We start from the raw sequence: 19,228 nt of genomic DNA on the forward strand, positions 1-19,228 counted from the left end.
CTAAGTTCCTAAAGTCCTTTTAATATGTATATAAAATAGTTCCTAAAGTCCGATCCACCATCCACTTTAGGCCAACATAGCTTCTCCCAAGTGAAAAATTGGACTTTCCTAGCATCAGCAGGCATACCCCATACAAAGTCTCTACAAAAAACTTCAGCTTCCATACTGTTATTGGAATATGCATTGATCACATAACATACCAAAGAATATTAATTAATTAGGCAGGCCTGAGCCAAAGTTACCTAAAGTCAAGGACTTAGCTTTTCATCGAGGGAGTGTTTTCTTCGGGAAATACTTGTGTGACATTAATGTCACGGTGACATTAAATCTGGGCCACACATTGGGTGACATTAGATGTGTTGTGTGACCCAGATGCAACGGCAATGACAATGTGTGGCTCAGATGCAATGGCACGGTGACATTAATGTCACCAAAGTGCCACCCGTTTTCTTCATCTTATCAAAAAAGGATGGAGGATAAAGTTTTGAAAATTCTTTGGTGGATCATTAGGGGGACCAAGGTATATAACTAAATATTTAGTGATTTTGATATGGTTAAGAGACAAAGCATGATCCTCTTGAACATTGCTAAAGAAAAATACTTGAGATTTCTCTAAGTCGGTAACATAGAAATAATTAATGAGATTATGCTAAGTAGAGGAAGTCTTGGCAACAATAAAAATATCATCATTTGAATATCACATATATTCCGTGGAAACTCTAACCCTTCTATATCTATCTCAAGCAGGGCCGACCATGTGCAAGTGCAACAAGATCTTTTGCACATGGCCTCAAATTTAGAGGTGTTTTAAAGTTTGAAAGAAGAAAAAACTTATCTATGGACAAAATCCGTCAATAGATATCATTTGTTTGTAGGTAAAAGTTTGGAAGACAATAATTTTACTGTCAATTATGCATTGTCCATAGATAAATGGCTATTTGAACCATTTCTCATATATTTAACCACAATTTAGTTACATGTCACTGTAAATGATGTTAGATTTTTTTTCAATTTTTTATAAACGAAAACTGTCAAGATTACGACGGAGACGGCCCTTGCGTGTTTGCTACATGAATGAATAGAGATTAGGGACACAATCAATTTTCAGTGTGGTGCCCACTGCAAATCAAATACGCTAAAGGGATTGAACATTCTACAACTCTTGTAAAAGTTTTGGAATTCTCAACAAAATTACAATTTTGCTTTTTTGGCGTTAGTCGCTCTTACATATAAGCAAAAAAGCTAATGCATTTGATTTAAATTTAGATTAAATCCATTTGACTTTTTATTTATATTTAAGATCCAGTGGAGTAGAATGATATCATATACAATCATCCATGATCCCTCATATAGAACATGATTATAATCATCGTCTAATGAGAATTACACCACTTATAATCATATCAAACTTGTCGATAGGAATGAACAAACTATAAACAAATGCATACTTGACATAAGAGTCATGATAATAAGTGTCATAAACACACTAGTTGAAAGAAAGAAAGAAAAAAAACTTTACATTGAAAATGACCAATTTTAAACATTAAAAAAGTTTTTGCAATAAAATGTTAAAAAAAAATTGAATACACTACTTTTCAACTCAATTTTTTTTTTATATTTGTTGTTTCCTTAACAAGTGTTATGAATGCATTTTAACATTTTCCTTAACGTAATACAAAAATAAAGATTAAATAAAACATAATGAATTAAAAAGGGAAATAGCACCCAAAAAAAAAAGTAGCAGCACCAATAAAAGTTAAAAGGGTAAGATTTAAAGGAGATAAAGAAAAGGTAACCGTGTAATGAGTACCAATGAACCATATAGGCAGATATATATTCGACTGTTCCCAAAAAAATGATATATATTCGATTCGGATGCAGTGCATAGAATGGACAAAATTTGATACAATAAGGTGGACATGTTAAAGTCTCAACAAGTTCATAGGTTGTTATTGTTTGCTTATGCTTCAAGAGTGTTTCACATTACTTTTTTTAACTATGCATATGACACACCGAAAACAAACCTGTTGAGATTAGTAATTCAAACCAAGTTTGTTTAGTGTAAATAGAAGTATTTTGTTAGTTTGTGTTTGCAATTAATTTTTTTTCCTTGTTTTTTTTCACTGTTATTAGTTGGTTGGAAGAAGTAACATATCACTTGTTGCACAAACAACTGCATTAGGAGTAGCATTTTTCTCGCTTAGTGAACTTATTATCAGACTTGGTAGGAAGTGTCAAGTACTTATAAGCTAGAGGTTATTAGTACCTCAAGGGTGGAATATGAATGCTCTAGGGTTTTTAGCCAAAGGTCTCCTTTTATAAAAAAGGGATTAGGGTTTTTACCCTACATGCTTAGTATCTATCTCTTATAATTGTGGGCAGCTACTTGTTCACCAAGTGTCACCCTATGAAGCACGAACACTCCTCGGATTAGGCGTGTCCCGGTGTCGGACATGTGTCGTGTCCGACACCGACACGACACTAACACTTGTAATTACACTAAATTATGTGATTTTTTCAAATTATTAGTTGTGTCAGCGTGTCGGTGTCCGTGTCGTGTCTAGTGTCCGTGTCTGTATCCATGCTTCATAGGTGTCGCCTGATAATTAGGTTTGGTCCTTAAGTCTCACCTTAGACTGGCGGAGGCTTAATTCCCATGGTACATGGCATTGATGTTTAGGTGATAGACTTCTCTGCTCTCCAATTTGGTTTTGAAAGTGACGAGTGTTTGGGTTGAGCGGCCCATCCAGTCCACAATTCTCCCGAGCACGTGACATGTAAGGGTGAAGTGTTTTAATAGTCTTTTTTGGATAGGCCGAATAACCTATCTGGTCCACAACCCCCAAGCATGAGAACTGTAAAAGTGAAGTGGTTGAATTATGAATCAGGTCAGGGTCGTACACTTTCATCAAAGTTATTTGGTCTATGAGCACTAGCTTACATTCATTTGGTGGAATTATTGTTTCGATGAAACACACTATTTCGTCTTGAGCTATAAAGATTATTTATAAAGATTTTTCTTTGGACAAAAATAAAATGATATTAATTAATTTAAATTGATAGAGTACATCAAATACAACCACATATTCAACGTTGTTAAAAACCTAAATGAATAAACTTACAACACCCAAGTTAATTGCATACAACGTCAAAATACCTACAAATAATATGATAAAATCAAATTGACCGAAATATTGTCTCTGGATCTGCAACATCGACATTGATATCATTGTTTGAATATCTAATTGACTAAAATTGATCTTATGATAAGAACCCAATGAACAACACAACAAGGCGAAAAATCAAACAATGTCGTACAAGACGACGAACGACAAAACGCTGAACTCAAATGACAAAATCATGAAGAAGAAAAAACTAAATCTATGTGTCAACTATTTAGATTACCATTGATGGTTACATGTGAATGTGATACACATTTTATTATTATTGCTATTATATTTTTTTTTTGAGCAATATTGCTATTATATTTATTATTATTATTATTTTATTTTTTTTGACAAAGTTATTATTATTATTATTATTATTATTATTATTATTATTATTATTATTATTATTATTATTATTATTATTATTATTATTCACCTAAAAAAAATATTATTAATATCAATATCATTTCTTCTGGTTGTAACATATTTCCACTCGTAAGAAATATGCGGTAAATATTATGCAAATAATGGTATATCAAGGTAAATATGAACATTTGTCCCATAAATTTCTCGTGTGAGAATTTTTTTTTTTTAAAAGGCTAAATTGATATATGTTAAAAAACTAAAGAAAAGTTTCTCCAACACAAAGTGTATCGGAGAAATTTAACAATCTATAGAGTCACATTACAAAAGACAACAAAGAAAAAAGCAAAAAGGAGAAACTAGGAAACAATCGGTAAGCAAGACAGGGGATTGTGCCTCCAAACGAGATAATCAAAATCGAACATAACTTAAGTCGATTTTAACCACCAAAAAAGTTTGAAGCTTAACCTTTTCGCTTAATGATTGTAAAAAGACGACCTAATGTTAAAAATTCCTTCCATTTCTCTCCTTCCAAATCACAAAAATCTTGATAATATTTAATGTCATCAGAGTATTTTTCGAAAAAAAAACCAATAGCCCACCAAACCGCAAAAGATGATCTTGTTAATTTCCATGAAGAGTCATTGAGGTAACTAACCAACCAGAAATCAAAGACCAAAGTCTACTATACAAATCACATTTAGTAAATAAATGATCTCTATCTTTAAAGCACCCACAATCAACCGAACAATTAACATCAAAAGTAGCCAAAATATGTCACCTATGCAAATTAGCCTTAGTTGGAATCCGATTCAGAAATAACTACCAAACAAAAATGTTGATTTTAAGCGACACCACTTTAAGCCACAAAACATGATTAAAACCCTTATTAAAATTGACTTCCACCACATTCAAGTTGTTATAATCACTTCTAACAGTATGCCGTTGAGAAGAATGAATTTCCAAACCCAACGATCCGCCACATCAACTTGCAAAACAACATAAGTCAGCCAATCCACACACCCCACCAACTCCTCATCTCAAGCAAACAACCTATTGAGTCATTTTCGCGCTCCACCTTTCAAGAATACACATTGTACTTTTCTCCGCTTTACGGATTTAGTACCATATGTATTTTTCTCTCTTTTTCTAATAAAATGTTATTTTGCCGTTAAAAAAAATAAAAATAATGGAAAAGTAACACACATTTTTACTCCAAACACATTTCATTACCAAATTAGTTTCTATACACGTGATATGCGACATTGCCAAACATATCAACTTTGAACATTGCACAACATTGTGTTTAGCATTTACACTTGACGAAATGACTCATTTGATTCATGTGAAAAAAATTGATGAACAATTTGACTATTTCGACAAATTGTAGGACAAGATTAATCGATGGTTACAAATTCAGCCCTCGATTCACTACCATAGTGGATTCACATAGTTCCACACTCCAATCTCAACTGTTTATTTGGGATTGAACGATTCAGATTTCAAACATAGTTCCACACTCCAATCTTAACCGCATATTTGAGATCGAATGACCAAAATCTATTACAAGAATGAGTCTATTTCCTAAAAGGGTATCGATGAAAGGAGGTAATAAAAAAATAAAAAAAAAAGTTATCAAGGTATGGAGACAAGAATAAGGGCCTGTTTGGTTTGGCTTTTCAGAAGCGATTCTAGCCAAAAAGCAATTATAAGCAGTTCCAAAAGCAATTCTAGCAAAAAACAACATGTTTGGTTTGACTTTTCAGAATTGCTTTTATCCTCCAAAAGCAATTCTCCATGAAGCTACAAATCCTAGCTTCTAGCCTTTGTAGAATCAATTATAAACAGTAAATTGTATATTTTATTATTATAACCTATTATTTTCCTTTATTGCCCTTTATCAATTCTCCTTCTTTATCAATTCTCCTTTAGCTATGTCTATTTTAGTAATTATACATTCAAAAGCAATTTTGATCAAAATCATCCAAACAACATTCAGTTTGTTTAATCAATTCTACATAATTGTATCCAAACATAAATCAATTCTCTCAGAATCAATTCTGTCAGAATCAATTCTATCAAAATCAATTCTGTCAAAATCAATTATATTCAAAGCTGAACCAAATACACGCTAATTCAATATTCTATGACAAGACAAAAACGTGGGCGCTCGTGGACAAAGTTGATACGTCTCAACAATTCATAGGTTGTATTGTTTTCTTGTGCTACAAGAGTTTCTAGACGCACACACACCCACGTTACTTTTCAACTTCGCATCACAAAACAAAACCATCTTTCTCACAATATATATAAACCCATCACACCACACAATGCGGAAATCCGCTGCAGACAGATTCAGGCACCTTTTCAACCGTTCACTTGTTTTTGTTCGGAATCAAAATCAACAATATCACCATCCTTCTCCCCTCCGTTCTTTGTCTTCAATGGCTTCTGATTCACCTTTCCCTGTTACCGCTCAAAATATTAACCCTCAGGTTTTGTTTTTTTTTTTATTACCCTTTGATTCTTGTTTTTCAGTGGTTTTTAGTGATGCCCGTTTCGTTGTTTTTTGTTTTTAGGACTGTTTGAGTTTAAAGTTTTGAATTTTATCAATTTTTTTATGTGGGTTTTTGACCATGATGAATCTGATGCTTATGCGATTGATTTCAGTGATTTTTAGTGATGCCCTTTTTGTTATTTTTGGTTTTTAGGTGTGTGTTTGAGTTTAAAGTTTTGAGATTTATTTGATTTGGGTTTTTGATCATGATGAATTTGATGCTGATTTTATTACATAAGGGTTTTGGGTTTGGTTGGTTTGTTTTTTTATGGTTTATAAGGTTGTTTGTACATTTGCATGCAAAATAGATGGTGTTTTGTGATGTGGTTGTTGATCAAGGGCCAACTTTTGATTGAATTATTGGGTTTTTCAGTGATTTTTAGCCATACCCTGATTGTTATTTGGGATTTTGATCATGATTTGATGCTTCTGTAATTACAGAAGGGTTTTGGGTTGGTTTTTTGCTTTTTCCCTTAATTTATAAGTTTGTTTGTCTCTTTGTATGCAAAATTGATGTGTGGTGTGGTTGTTGATCAAAGGGTAAGCTTTTGATTGAATTAGTGGGTTTTTAATTTTGGGGTTTATACGGGTTGCTCAATATTACAATGATCTGTGACTGAAGTTTGACTCTGATCTTTTGTTTTTGCTTTGGTTTCTGTTTGGTTGTGTGACTGAGGACTGGCTAATAGCTGATTTCTGTAGTATTATGCTCAATTAAGTCCTTTTTGCTTTGTTTTTGTGCGCTACCATGGGATCAGTGAATAGTTTGTGGCAAAAGACATGTTATGGTTAAAATTTTCCGCAAGTTTGATAAATAGTTTGATAGCTTAGTGTATGTTTTGAGTTCGGTTAAATCATGGTAAAGCTCTGAAGTGTAGTTTTTGCTAAAATTATGGTGGCACACCGTGTTTTTGCTGAACTCATTGGCCAATCTAAACATGCATATGCACTTGGGTTATTTAAGTGAGTTTTTCTGTAACTTTTCTTGTATCGACAAAAACTATTCTTTATTTGTGAAGTATTATGTTTTTGGGTCTGAATACTTGCTCCACTTTACTTGCACCAATATTTGATCTTCAGTTACATGTCTGAAACAATGTTTTTTTTCCTGCTTAGGTTCTGAAATGTCAGTATGCTGTTCGAGGAGAGATTGTTACACTTGCTCAGGTACTGTGATTTTCCTGTGTATATTTAAATTGTGTCATTCATTGAAAACAGTTTTGTTAAATTGTGGCCTTGGCAGAATGGTGTCGCGGATTTTTTGACAACCATATTAGGCAATCTGTGAAGGGATGCCTGCCATAGACCGCAATGACATGTTTGTATGCAAATGTTTGGCTTCCGCCATCAAAACACCGATTTAAAATTTTGTCCTGACTTGGCACATTTCATAGATAATATAGCTAAAAACACCTGCCACGGTGCTTTGAGTAGAATATAGCTTGAAAATTGAAATATTCTTTGCTACTTAATGTTTGAAATTGATGATTGTTATAACTTACGATACCTTAATGTTGCAGAACTTGCAAAAAGCTTTGCAGGCCAATCCAGATGCTCATTCGTTTGATGAGGTACTTCTCTTTTACAATTTCATATCTTCTGCAGTATTTGGTTTTTTATCATCAGGATGGCTTTTTAAAAGGCATCATGATGATGCTATAAAGCTCCTGATAGGGTCATTGGAAGGGTTGGACTCTCTGTGTGGGCTTATAGTAGGCAGCCTTATTTTATGGACACAGTCCAAAAGTGTGAGGCTGCGACCTCTAGGATATGTCATGACAACTCAAACTGTTACGCCGAAGTCAGTGAATCTAGAGAATACATAAAAGACAAGGGACACACATTCAGCGTCTCACACGGAGACGAAGACGTGACTGAAGTTACAAATTATACGACGCAACTTAAAATTAGCTCGAGTCGTTTTAGATATAACATGTTATCATTTATGTAATGATTATGATATTCCAATCTATATAATAACATGCTATCATTTATCTTATGATTATGATATTCCAATTTATCAATTGGTGTAGAAGTTAACAAGAAAAAATATAAAATATACAACTAGAAGCAGTCAATACTGTGTTAAAATGGCGTGCTTCTATCTTTCGGGATTTGTTTGAAAAACTGACCAATGAAATGAACCTGCTGCATAGATTTTCTTCAGCACTTCTACTCGATGTAGTTTTTTCTATGTTTATTGTTTTCGTTTTTCTCGTCTGACTTCTCTTTTATCTGAAAATAGATAATTTACTGCAACATTGGAAATCCTCAGTCTCTGGGCCAGCAGCCAATTACTTTTTTCCGAGAGGTTTGTTTCTTATAGTTCTGTATGGTGAATGCAACTGTCTTGATACAAATTAACCAATGCTTATTTTACAATCTCATCTCTGTCAGGTTCTTGCTTTATGTGACTATCCAGCTCTTTTGGACAAAAGTGAAACACAGGGTTTGTTCAGGTATTGCGATAATATAAAACTAAGTAGCAGCATTTAAATTGCTAATCATAGTGGATCAGTAATCTTAGTAGTTTTGCCGATGGAAAATGTATTTGCAGTTGAATAGTCTATCTATCCACGGTAACAAAATTGTAATTGAATATGTCAATGAATATCAGATTTATAATCCATTTTTACAATGTTGTAGTCTATTCTCTGAAGCAAAGTAAACTTGCTTTTGTTACCAATGATTTTGGTCTATGTTGTAGCTTCAAATCAGTGTTGTCAAATAAAGGCTATAGATGTGCTACGGCTCTCTAGTGTAGTGGAATTTGAGCAAATCACCATTGTTCCACGATACGCTTTTTAGTACAAAGTGTGGTTAGATAGTAGTTATAGTGGCTCTATAACACTGTAGCATTGTGGAATGTGAACAAACTGCTATTTCCGTGATCCACCGTTGACAACATTGGTTTTAATATTCCTCTTATTGTCTTCACGAATTATGTTTTTCCCTGTGTGGTTGACCTTTCATTTATGTTACAGTGCTGATTCAATAGAGAGAGCTTGGCAAATTGTGGATCAGATCCCTGGAAGAGCAACTGGTGCCTATAGTCATAGTCAGGTATTGATTGGGTTATTTAATTTGGTTTATTTGATTATTACCCCTTTATTATTCACTGTGAGGTCCATGAAACTGTTCATATTTCCATATCAGGGTATTCAGGGTTTACGTGATGCAATAGCCGCTGGAATTGAGGAGCGTGATGGTTTTCCTTGTAATGCCAATGACATTTTCTTGACAGATGGTGCAAGCCCAGCTGTATGTTTCCAATTTGCTTTCGATAATTTTCTTGTTAGTTTTATATATTTATAGTTTAAACTTATTTTCATCTGAAATCTGTTAATGCATTTAAAGACTATCATTTCTTCTCTATTTTTAGGTCCATATGATGATGCAATTACTCATTAGATCAGAAAAGGATGGTATTTTGTGTCCCATCCCTCAGTACCCTCTCTACTCAGCCTCAATTACCCTCCATGGTGGCCATCTGGTAAAGTTTTCTTATATAAAATCACGCAAATCATAATTTAATTTAGGTCACTATTTAGTTGCATTTCAGCTCAAGTATTTAGCAGTGTTGTCAAATGATGGCTATAGCGGCACTACAGTGCCAAAGCATAGCATAATTTGGAACAAAGTGTAGTTAAGTTGCAGTGCTATAGTTCCGCAGTTTGGTACTGAGTGTAGTCAAACTGCTGCTATAGCGTAGCGGAATTTGAACAAACAGCTATTCTCCACAATCCGCAATTGACAACACTGGTATTTAGTAGTAGGCTATATACCATCTTCAAGAATACAAATCAGAAAAAATGGTATATGGTCAATGGTTATGTATATGTTGACAATTGACAAATATGCATGTATCATTGGGAAGCAATCACTTGTTACTTTGAAAATCTGAGTTGGAGCTATGCTTTTATATTACGGGGATTGGTTGAAATATCATATTGATTTTGTTATTGTTTCTAAAGGTACCATATTATCTTGATGAAGCAACTGGTTGGGGGCTGGAAATATCTGAACTCAAGAAGCAGTTGGAAGATGCCAAGTCCAAGGGCATCAGTGTTAGGGCTTTAGCTGTTATAAACCCAGGCAATCCAACAGGGCAGGTGAGCTACAAATTACAATGGAGTGTTAATATAGGAGGATGCATAATGATTAGAATATGAAGCTAAGTTTATCATATTTGATAATATGGAATTTCTGTCATGTCTGTAGGTTCTTGCTGAGGAAAATCAACGGGCTATAGTAGAATTTTGCAAGAAAGAAGGTTTGGTTCTTTTGGCTGATGAGGTAACTTTACTGTTTTTGAAGTTCATGAAAATTGAAAATTGAAGTTGTTGAATAGTAGCTGAACTTTTTCTGATGTCAAAAGACATACTTTAGTCTCACTCAGTGTTGTTAAATAGTACCGCCGCTATAGTGTATCAGAATTTGAACAAGTTGTTATTGTCTTGTGATATGCTATTTATTACAAAATATCCTCAAATAGCGGCACTATTGTTTACAGCGGAATTTGAACAAACCATTATTTTCGGCAATTCTCTATTGACAATGCTGAACAATTTTTTTTGTTGAAACCATGTGGCACAATAGCATTCTTATTCTCTGCACGAAATTCATTTTGTAGGTTTATCAAGAAAACGTTTATGTTCCTGAGAAGAAATTTCACTCTTTCAAGAAGGTATCTCGGTCCATGGGATACGGCGACAATGATATCTGCTTAGTATCTTTCCAGTCCGTCTCCAAAGGTAAGTCGGTATAATGATCAACTTATTATATCAAGAGAGAATAGACTTTTATGTTATGCTAATAGGTAATCCACACCGATTGAAAATGTCTCTGTTTGGCATCAGGCTATCATGGGGAGTGTGGAAAGCGAGGAGGTTATATGGAGGTGACTGGGTTTTCCCCAGATGTGAGGGAACAAATTTATAAAGTGGCATCTGTGAATCTTTGTTCTAACATCACTGGTCAAATTCTTGCAAGTTTGATCATGAGTCCTCCTAAGGTTAACCCTTTGCCTCTTAAAGAAAAATTTATTTTTGGTTATAATTCTTCATTTTGTGGAAACATAACACTAACCTCAATTAAGATGGTTTGGAACGCTGAAGTACTAAGAAGGAGGACATGCGCTCCTAATTTGATATTGAGTTTTACATGTAACATTGTCATTGAGTGAATACCATGGATCTTTGCAGGTTGGAGACGAGTCTTATGAGTCATTCATGGCTGAGAAGGGTGCTATTTTATCTTCCCTTGCTACACGTGCAAAGGTTAGTTACCTAGCAATTCTTTTATACATTATGAAGCCACAACCATAAACAGTAAAGTAATTACAAAAATCACCACCTCATCCCAACAATGAGTAAATTCAGAAACTAATTTGTGTGATATATATTATGTGCATAGACACTTGAAGAAGCTTTAAACAAATTAGAGGGCGTAACCTGCAACAAAGCAGAAGGAGCAATGTATCTGTTTCCTCGGATTCGCCTGCCTGAAAAGGCTATCAAAGCTGCAGAGGCTGAAAAGTCCGCACCTGATGCCTTCTATTGCAAACGCTTACTTAATGCCACTGGAATTGTTGTTGTTCCTGGTTCTGGTTTTGGACAGGTTAGTTCATATACCGATTTATTTGTAAATGCATTGTGACGTTAATTCTACATATGATATATACTCCATCCTCTCATTTTATCTACAATTATGGTAGATTTTCATCAAAATATTTTGATGTATTGACAACTTTGTTTTTTGATCAAATATTGAAAACTTTTTACACTGTCGAGCAATTACAACCAGTGACTTTTAAAAGATTTTAATTAATGTCAAACATTTTTAATGAACCGATAATTATGATAAATTATATTTGATTGAAAATGTAGAAAATTTTACACTAATATTGGCCAATGAAATTGTAAGTAAATATCATTAGTGATTTTCTTAAAATGCGTGGATTATCTTGATTTTGGTTCCTACTAAGTTGCATTTTCAATCCTTTTATTGATTATAAACTAATTGTATAATTTAAATTATTGTCTTTCAAGGTTCCCGGCACATGGCATTTTAGGTGCACCATATTACCTCAAGAAGATAGGATTCCGGCCATTGTCACCCGCTTGACAGAGTTCCATCAAAAGTTCATGGATGAGTTTCGCGATTGAGTAGTCCTCATTGAGTTTTTTCCCCCTATAAATTTAAGGGGTGTGCCCAATTGATATATTTAACATTGATGGGTTTTGTGCTTTGAGAAACTAGGCTCTTAGTTTTGTTTCTTGATGAATAAATTTTGTTACAATTCAACTTTCAACTTATAGTTACATGCTGAAAGAAACTAGGCTCTCTTAATCGTGTCTCTTGATGAATAATTATTTTGTTACAACTTTCAACTTATAGTTGCATGTTGAATATGAAAACTAAGACTTGAAATAATATAGTCTCCTCTGTTCTTTTCTGTCCTTAAATTAGGTCCTATATAATATTAACAATGACATGTGGGAAATAAATCAAAATTGCAGTTGCCGTGTGACCTGTTCTTTGGCCCTGCATTATTTAACATGCCAATATGATGATTTGAGAATGCATTTATTGAGCCTTTGACTGGGGACTCAACCTTTCTAAGTGTGGCAATTTTAGATTTCACATCCATAATATTAGGTGAAGTATGGCAGTGACATCAATTTTTTACTAATGCGATCAATCACTTTTGGGGTTTTAAGAAAGCATTTAATTGAATGGAAGTCTGTGGTCCAATTATTATAGGTCAATTAGGAAGATCTCAAATGGATAATAACTGTTGTGTATGCTTCAATAATCATATTTTGCATATTGATTTCTTCTAGTTTTCATCACAATTTTCGGTAAGTAACGTCTGACAATGAATTATTTCATCATTGAGGATGAAACTGTACCTGCTGAGGCCATCCTTTTAGTTGGAATGAACTAAACTCTTGCGTCTTATAACATTTTGTAGTTTAGTTACTAGAGTTAAAATGTGTTGGTGTGTTAAATGTGAGTGTAAATGTAAAGTTTCATATCGAATAATGTTCACTAGTATATAAGTGACATGATTCGCAAATTCAATCCCTTAAAATTTTAGGTGAAAATGTAGTGCTCAATTGAATTGTCTGATTGTTGTTTGCTATGGTGCCGGTGTTTAATTGACCCAACAAAATATTAGCATAAGCTCATTACACTAAATCTTGAGTGGGAATATTCCATAGGGATTGATTGTGGATAGAGTTTAGATAAGGTAGGATAATTCTTTTTTTAAGGGATAGCATAACACTTATTTCCGTACTAAGATTTTTTTTTTAAAAAAGAAATACTTTTATTTAAAATAACTTTATGACACACAAAGTGTGTATTGTGTTTAATGAAAGTTCACTAAGATGATAAAGAAGTCGACCGACCCAAAATATCGTAGGTCGTTTAACTCTCACTGTGTTTGATGATCTCTTTCAGGTTGATTTGTAAGTATATATATAGTGTTCGTTGAACCTTGATGTCTATCTTTCACGGTCAGCGTGAGGATCTCTTTGGAGTAATCTGTAAGTACATTTGTTAGTGTTCTTCGAACGGTCTATCATGACTCTAACCCAGTGAACTCTTGGAGGCCAACTCACCTCTTAATGTATTCCAAAAAATGTTGAAGTTCCAAAATAAACTTGTGCTCTTTACGTGTTAGTGTTGCTGCATCAACAAGCTTAATTTGGCGTTTCATTGCTTTCAATAGAAACAGAAATCTGAGATGTGTTGACATCTAAACCAACTTAGCTTTTTTTTTATTCCATTTTTGAAAGGTAAATTAAATTAAACTAAAAATGAATGTCACACTCATATATGTGACATAATAGACACCACGAGATCTAATAGTTTATTACACGCCTCTCTGCATGGCAGTGAATAGCCATGTTCATGTAATGTAACCTCACTAGTCATGAATGACAGAGAAATCTGAAAAACAGATTACCCTTTATTTCAATTGTGAATATTTTACCACTCACTCAGTTACTATAATCCTTATAGAAAACGACACATGCATGAAAACAAACACATAAAAACAATAACAATAACCATCACTTTCTCTCTGTAATTTTTATGCTTCCAGAACCATACTGTTCAGTCCATGAATTTAATACACTCTACCTTACTGGATTTACCTTCTTACTCTCAAGTTCTGCATTTATTGAAATTCTAAAAATATTTTTTTAGTGTTACAATTGGAAGAAAACAAAATTACACTGGTTTCTCACATGGGGGGTTAAAAAGTCAACATGAATCACTAGTGTGAAGCTACAAAATATCGACACAAACACGAACACATACCACCACCTCTGATACATCAACATTGGTAATAATTTAACAAATGAAATTGTTACATGTAGTTTACATGTGTTTGTATCATGTCAATCACTAGACATGTTTTCAACATGAAGTGTCTTTGCCATGATACACTATGTTTGGTTTCATGTCTTTACCTCCTAGAAGCACTTTTAGATTAGTCAAACATGATTCGACCATAAATGATCCAAATATAAATCAATTTCGACAAAATCAACTTCATAAAAGCAATTCATTCAAAATCAATTTTTATCAACGAAGAACAAACACATGTTTAATGGTTGTTATTGCAAGGGAAACATCCACATGAACTGTGCCTAGAAAATTGTGAGTTATGCCTATGAATAATCTTTTTAGCTTGTTGAGTTGATTTCTCCATTTGCTCTAAGTGTTGTTGTCTAGCTGTTTCTCTCCAATCCTCAGCTTTCCTGTGAACCATTGACATCCTCTTCATCAACTTCTCTTCTAGGTTTGATCTCATCTTTTGGATTTTCACCTATAAATTAATAAAGCATGCTTAGTTAGTTTCAATGATTTTCAACTTTGAACATTAAAAATTTGCTTGGTAATGTGTAATATATAGTATTTTTTTTTTAACACATTTGTGGTTTTCAATGATTTTGTGGACTTTGAAACATTTTATAGTATTATTAAGGTTTGAAAAGAATATGCCTAGTAGTTTTCAACTTTGATTTTGTTTTTACCAACATTATCATCATTATTCTTATGGTTTAAATAAAATAGTAGATTGGTTCCCTAGATTACAATCTATTATCAAGCTGTCCAATTTCTTTAACTTATAATAGTGGAGTATATTTTTTAATAACTCACTGTGAAAAAATAAATAAACAATGTTTATATTGCATGAAATCAGTATAGGGTGAAATGTGATCCTCAAACACAGAAGTGGACTAGTATTGTATTGACTGGTCAAGAAAATAATAATAATTAATAAATGGTATCCATGAATTGAGGGTGGCTCGAGGAAATAAGCCAGCAATACCGGCAATGCATTCTATTGTAGTCAAAAGTTCGTACTAGAAGAATCTCATGTACTATAAAACTTGTATAATGTACACTGTATATGGCCTTGGATTCTACATACTTTAGGACAACATGCTATCCCATGACCCATGTGCATTACACATAAATCTGCCACCTATAAACAGTCCAAGCAGCTTGCGAAAGAGTGAATTGCTGAATTTACACCATGGTTACATCGAAAACCGTTAGATCACGATCAGACGATCCATATTTAATTTAGAGGGTGGGTGAGGGTAGAGGTTGAGGTCTAGTAATGTGGTCAAAGGTTCTAATGAATTATAGAGTGAGTGAGCAAGCATGATCCATTAGTAAACTATCATTAACAATAATAAACAATCTATGGTTTAATACATTTATTATTGATTGCTATTTATAGCTTAGAATAGTTTTTTTGAATCACATCACATTATTGATATTTTCAAGTGGAATTTGGTGGGATGGGTTAAGTAAAAACCATTGTAAACTAACCAAACTTTATGAGAAATAGATTTGGCAATGAATTACCTCAAGCTTTTTTGACCTGGCTTCTGCTTTAGCATTTTGGAGGTTTATCCATGCTTGGATTTTTGCTTCTTCTCTCTGATACCTGCATCAATTCAAATTACAATTTAGTACTAGCCAATTCAAATAAGATGAATGCATGAAACTATATGATAAGTTGAAAATATCTTTTAATTAGGACCTATGTATAATTTTCCTGTACTTGAAAGCTGAAGTAGTAAAGAAGGTAAGGTGTCAATTCATCGACGAAAATGGTCGTTTTAGCAGTTAAACTGTAAGCAATGTTTTAAAAATCAAACCGGCATCAGGTCAAGGTTCAACTACTTAAAATCGTTAAAATCAGAACAAAATCACGATTGAACCGCTAAAATCACGATTGAACCGCTAAAATAACCTAAGTCAAGAAAGTGTGGATCAGGGTTCAACCTATTGAACTTTTCGATTAAATTTTTAAAACATTGGTTTGTAAGGTATAGTTACCTAAGACAGCACTTGTTCTTCTCATCATCTTCCCAACTGGCAGCTATACAATCAGAATCAGCTTTCAAACTAGCATTATGCCTCAAACTTTTCGATATTTCCTTTTCCTCCTCTTCACTTGAGCTCCAATTTGGTGCAACCAAATCATACTTTGTTGTTCCAAATTGCAGTTTAGAAAAATGACACTCTTCTAGCTGAATGGCATCAACACTGCATCCGTTGCTATCGATGTTAGATAATGCCAATGGTCCTGACCTACTAGCAGGAGTATTATGGCGTGCAGGCGATGAACTCTTGAACGGTGTGTGACATCTTGAAGTTGTGGAACTTCCTAATGGAGTCATTTCTGTGCCAACATCTTTGTGTTTAACCTCATGAATCACTTCTGTGTAAGATTCTTGCATTGCTTCACAAGCTTGATTTCTGAATAAGAATCCTTCTTTTGTTGGTTCTGAATACCTGAATTTCGGTAAAATTGGCTCTATGCTGTCTGTGTACTTATCTGCAGTGTAAACCAGTTGTTGAATTAATAAAATTTGAAATGTGATACATTGTATATCAAAGATTGTGACGCGACCGCAACTATTATCGTGACTGCTAGTTAAAACCTTGTCATTAAATGGCCAGATAGAAAGAGGAAGCTGGGTTCTCTTCCAATTTTCATTCATGGGCTAATGCCAGACACTAACAATGATACTAACACACTGAATCAACAGACTCAACAGCTCGAAATCTATGAATCATGTACACAAACACGAACTCAAGACCCAACACTAACGACCCAACACTAACAATGATACCAACACACTGACACAATTGATGTCACGGGGCCTAACTCAACCTTACAAAACCGGCTTACAAAACCGGCTTGTACGGTGAGGAGTGCCTCCTCTTTATAAACTCTTCTCAAGAATCCTACCTATCCGATATGGGACTAAATCCCACTGGTAATAATTTGCAAAAATGATTTTCTTATAATGTGACAACCGTATACATGTTGGACACCGGACACGCCAGTATAAGTGCTACATAACTCAGAATACAAGGAGATAATAAACTTGAAAACTTTTAAATCTTCAACCAACCTACACTCTTAGGTCAAGTCAATGGGAACTAATAAACTCATTATATTGATATGAAGTTCCAAAATCAGAATGAGACTTAAAGCAAATGAAACTATTAAAGATGAAAAACTTTTCAGAAGAAATAATAATAAAAAGTTTGGAATTCAATAGAAACAAAAAAAGTAAAGCAAACAAAGAAAAAGTTGAAATTTAAGACAGTGAACTCACCTTTTAGTACTATGTCTGTTGGTGGACATGAGATCCCATTGAAAGCTCCACCACTGTTATTGTGGTCCAAACTTGAAGAAGAACTTTGAAAATTAGTAACATTTTTTGACAACACTTTTTCTTCTATAACCCTTGATTTCTCTGAAAAACCCTCATCCATTTTCTGCTTAAAGCCATTATCACATTGTCTTGTTCCAGATTCTGAAGATGAAACACCTTTCAAAGTGTTGTTATTATGAGCAGGTGAGTCATGACAAGAAGTGCTTATAAGCCATTTTTCAGCATCATCCCATTTAGAAGGAAAACTCTTTCTTGGAAGGTTTCTACCAACAATGCTAGAAGAAGATGAAGAACTGAAGCTGAAAAGTGGTCTACCAGGTGTAGAAGGAGCTTCTAGTTTTCTCATTTGTGTTACAGAATCATTGCTGAGTCTTCTGTTTTCTGCATTGGTGTTTGAAACTGGTAAAGACTTGACAAACTCAGAGGTTTCTTTTAGGTTCAGCTTGCAAAGTGGATCAATGAAATCATCAACAAAAGGGTTGTTTTTGTTGTTGTAATAGTCCTTGTTTTTGCTATACATGTTCATGTTTAAGGGTGGTTCCTGATTCAGACAAAAAGATAGTTAAAATAAGAAAGTGTGTTGAAATGCAAAAGAAATAAAAACAATGGAAATGAAGCTAAAAGACATGGATTTTAATGTGTGTAAGATGTTTTTGTTGTTTGTACCAAGAAAGATGAAGGTTGAATGAATTTGTGGCTAGGGATATCCATGACCTTATTTTAGAGGGTCGTTGATTAGAATAAGGGAAAATGGAGTTTTTCTCAATGGAGGGAACAAGTTACTTTACTTTGGCTAGTTTGGTTTAGTTTAGTTATGTGCATTTGACTTCTATATTGTTTTTTCTCTTTCTTTATTCCGACGACACACATTTGAGTTATATTTTATACGATGTCAGATACAATGTTCGACTTCTGTGTGTCTAAAATAATACAACTTTTAGAGGGAAAAAAAAAAACCTAATTTTATCGTATGTTTGGATGTGTGCTTCAAACAGCGTGACGGTGAAATCTTGCATCCCAATGCACTCTAATTGTTAAGTAGCTATTTGAAGCTTTTGCATTTGTCGCGCCTTTTTGTCTCACATTTGATCAATTCGACGTATATCCAAACATATACTTATTAGTTTTCCTAATTATTTTCTTGTGCTCAATAAATGTTTTTATTTTTTGGCAATGACCAATTAATTTTCACAGCTACTAAAATGAGTATTCACTTTAATTTTCAACTTGTACTGATGTAAGAAGTTTGAACAGTGAGTCAGCAGAAAGTGACTATGAGAAGCAGTGGAACAAGATAATGAAGAAAGGAAAAAAGGACATAGACTTGGTTGAAACCAGAGACTAATAAAATGAGTCACATGTAAAGGAACCAAAAATACAGTCCTGTTTTGGACTTAGTTTGTCTCTCTTTCCTATAT

General features: G+C 33.8%; 2 protein-coding genes across 2 annotated transcripts; one reads left to right on the forward strand and one right to left on the reverse strand.

Annotated features, from left to right (window-relative positions):
• The first annotated feature begins 5,790 nt into the window (after positions 1-5,790).
• Positions 5,791-12,522, forward strand: LOC146897255 (alanine aminotransferase 2-like). The gene is made up of 15 exons (XM_085735083.1): positions 5,791-6,025; positions 7,204-7,254; positions 7,608-7,658; positions 8,333-8,398; positions 8,485-8,546; positions 9,072-9,150; positions 9,244-9,348; positions 9,470-9,580; positions 10,062-10,199; positions 10,309-10,383; positions 10,721-10,841; positions 10,947-11,101; positions 11,292-11,366; positions 11,503-11,706; positions 12,138-12,522. Exons 1-15 carry the CDS (start codon positions 5,861-5,863, stop codon positions 12,252-12,254), a joined length of 1,575 nt encoding a protein of 524 aa, XP_085591209.1. The 5' UTR covers positions 5,791-5,860; the 3' UTR covers positions 12,255-12,522.
• A 2,129-nt stretch (positions 12,523-14,651) lies between these two features.
• Positions 14,652-18,630, reverse strand: LOC146897256 (Remorin family protein). Its single transcript, XM_085735085.1, has 5 exons — positions 18,477-18,630; positions 17,751-18,351; positions 16,459-16,960; positions 15,982-16,063; positions 14,652-14,929 (listed from the first exon to the last, which is right to left on the reverse strand). Exons 1-5 carry the CDS (start codon positions 18,519-18,521, stop codon positions 14,708-14,710), a joined length of 1,452 nt encoding a protein of 483 aa, XP_085591211.1. The 5' UTR covers positions 18,522-18,630; the 3' UTR covers positions 14,652-14,707.
• Between the last annotated feature and the right edge of the window lie 598 nt (positions 18,631-19,228).

Source organism: Medicago sativa, chromosome 8, assembly GCF_051527215.1.
Source record: "Medicago sativa cultivar Bolivia chromosome 8, Bolivia_mono, whole genome shotgun sequence".
NCBI classification, from domain to species: domain Eukaryota; kingdom Viridiplantae; phylum Streptophyta; class Magnoliopsida; order Fabales; family Fabaceae; genus Medicago; species Medicago sativa.

Bases quoted from the DNA above. Each gene is read 5' to 3' on its own strand.
- LOC146897256 (XM_085735085.1), bottom strand. From the start codon at position 18,521: ATGGATATCCCTAGCCACAAATTCATTCAACCTTCATCTTTCTTG. The intron at 16,961-17,750 runs GTGAGTTCACTG...TTTACACTGCAG, and splicing joins AACAGACATAGTACTAAAAG to ATAAGTACACAGACAGCATA. The intron at 14,930-15,981 runs GTAATTCATTGC...ATTAATTTATAG, and splicing joins CCAGGTCAAAAAAGCTTGAG to GTGAAAATCCAAAAGATGAG.
- LOC146897255 (XM_085735083.1), top strand. From the start codon at position 5,861: ATGCGGAAATCCGCTGCAGACAGATTCAGGCACCTTTTCAACCGTTCA. The intron at 9,349-9,469 runs GTATGTTTCCAA...CTCTATTTTTAG, and splicing joins CAGATGGTGCAAGCCCAGCT to GTCCATATGATGATGCAATT. The intron at 11,102-11,291 runs GTTAACCCTTTG...GGATCTTTGCAG, and splicing joins TGATCATGAGTCCTCCTAAG to GTTGGAGACGAGTCTTATGA.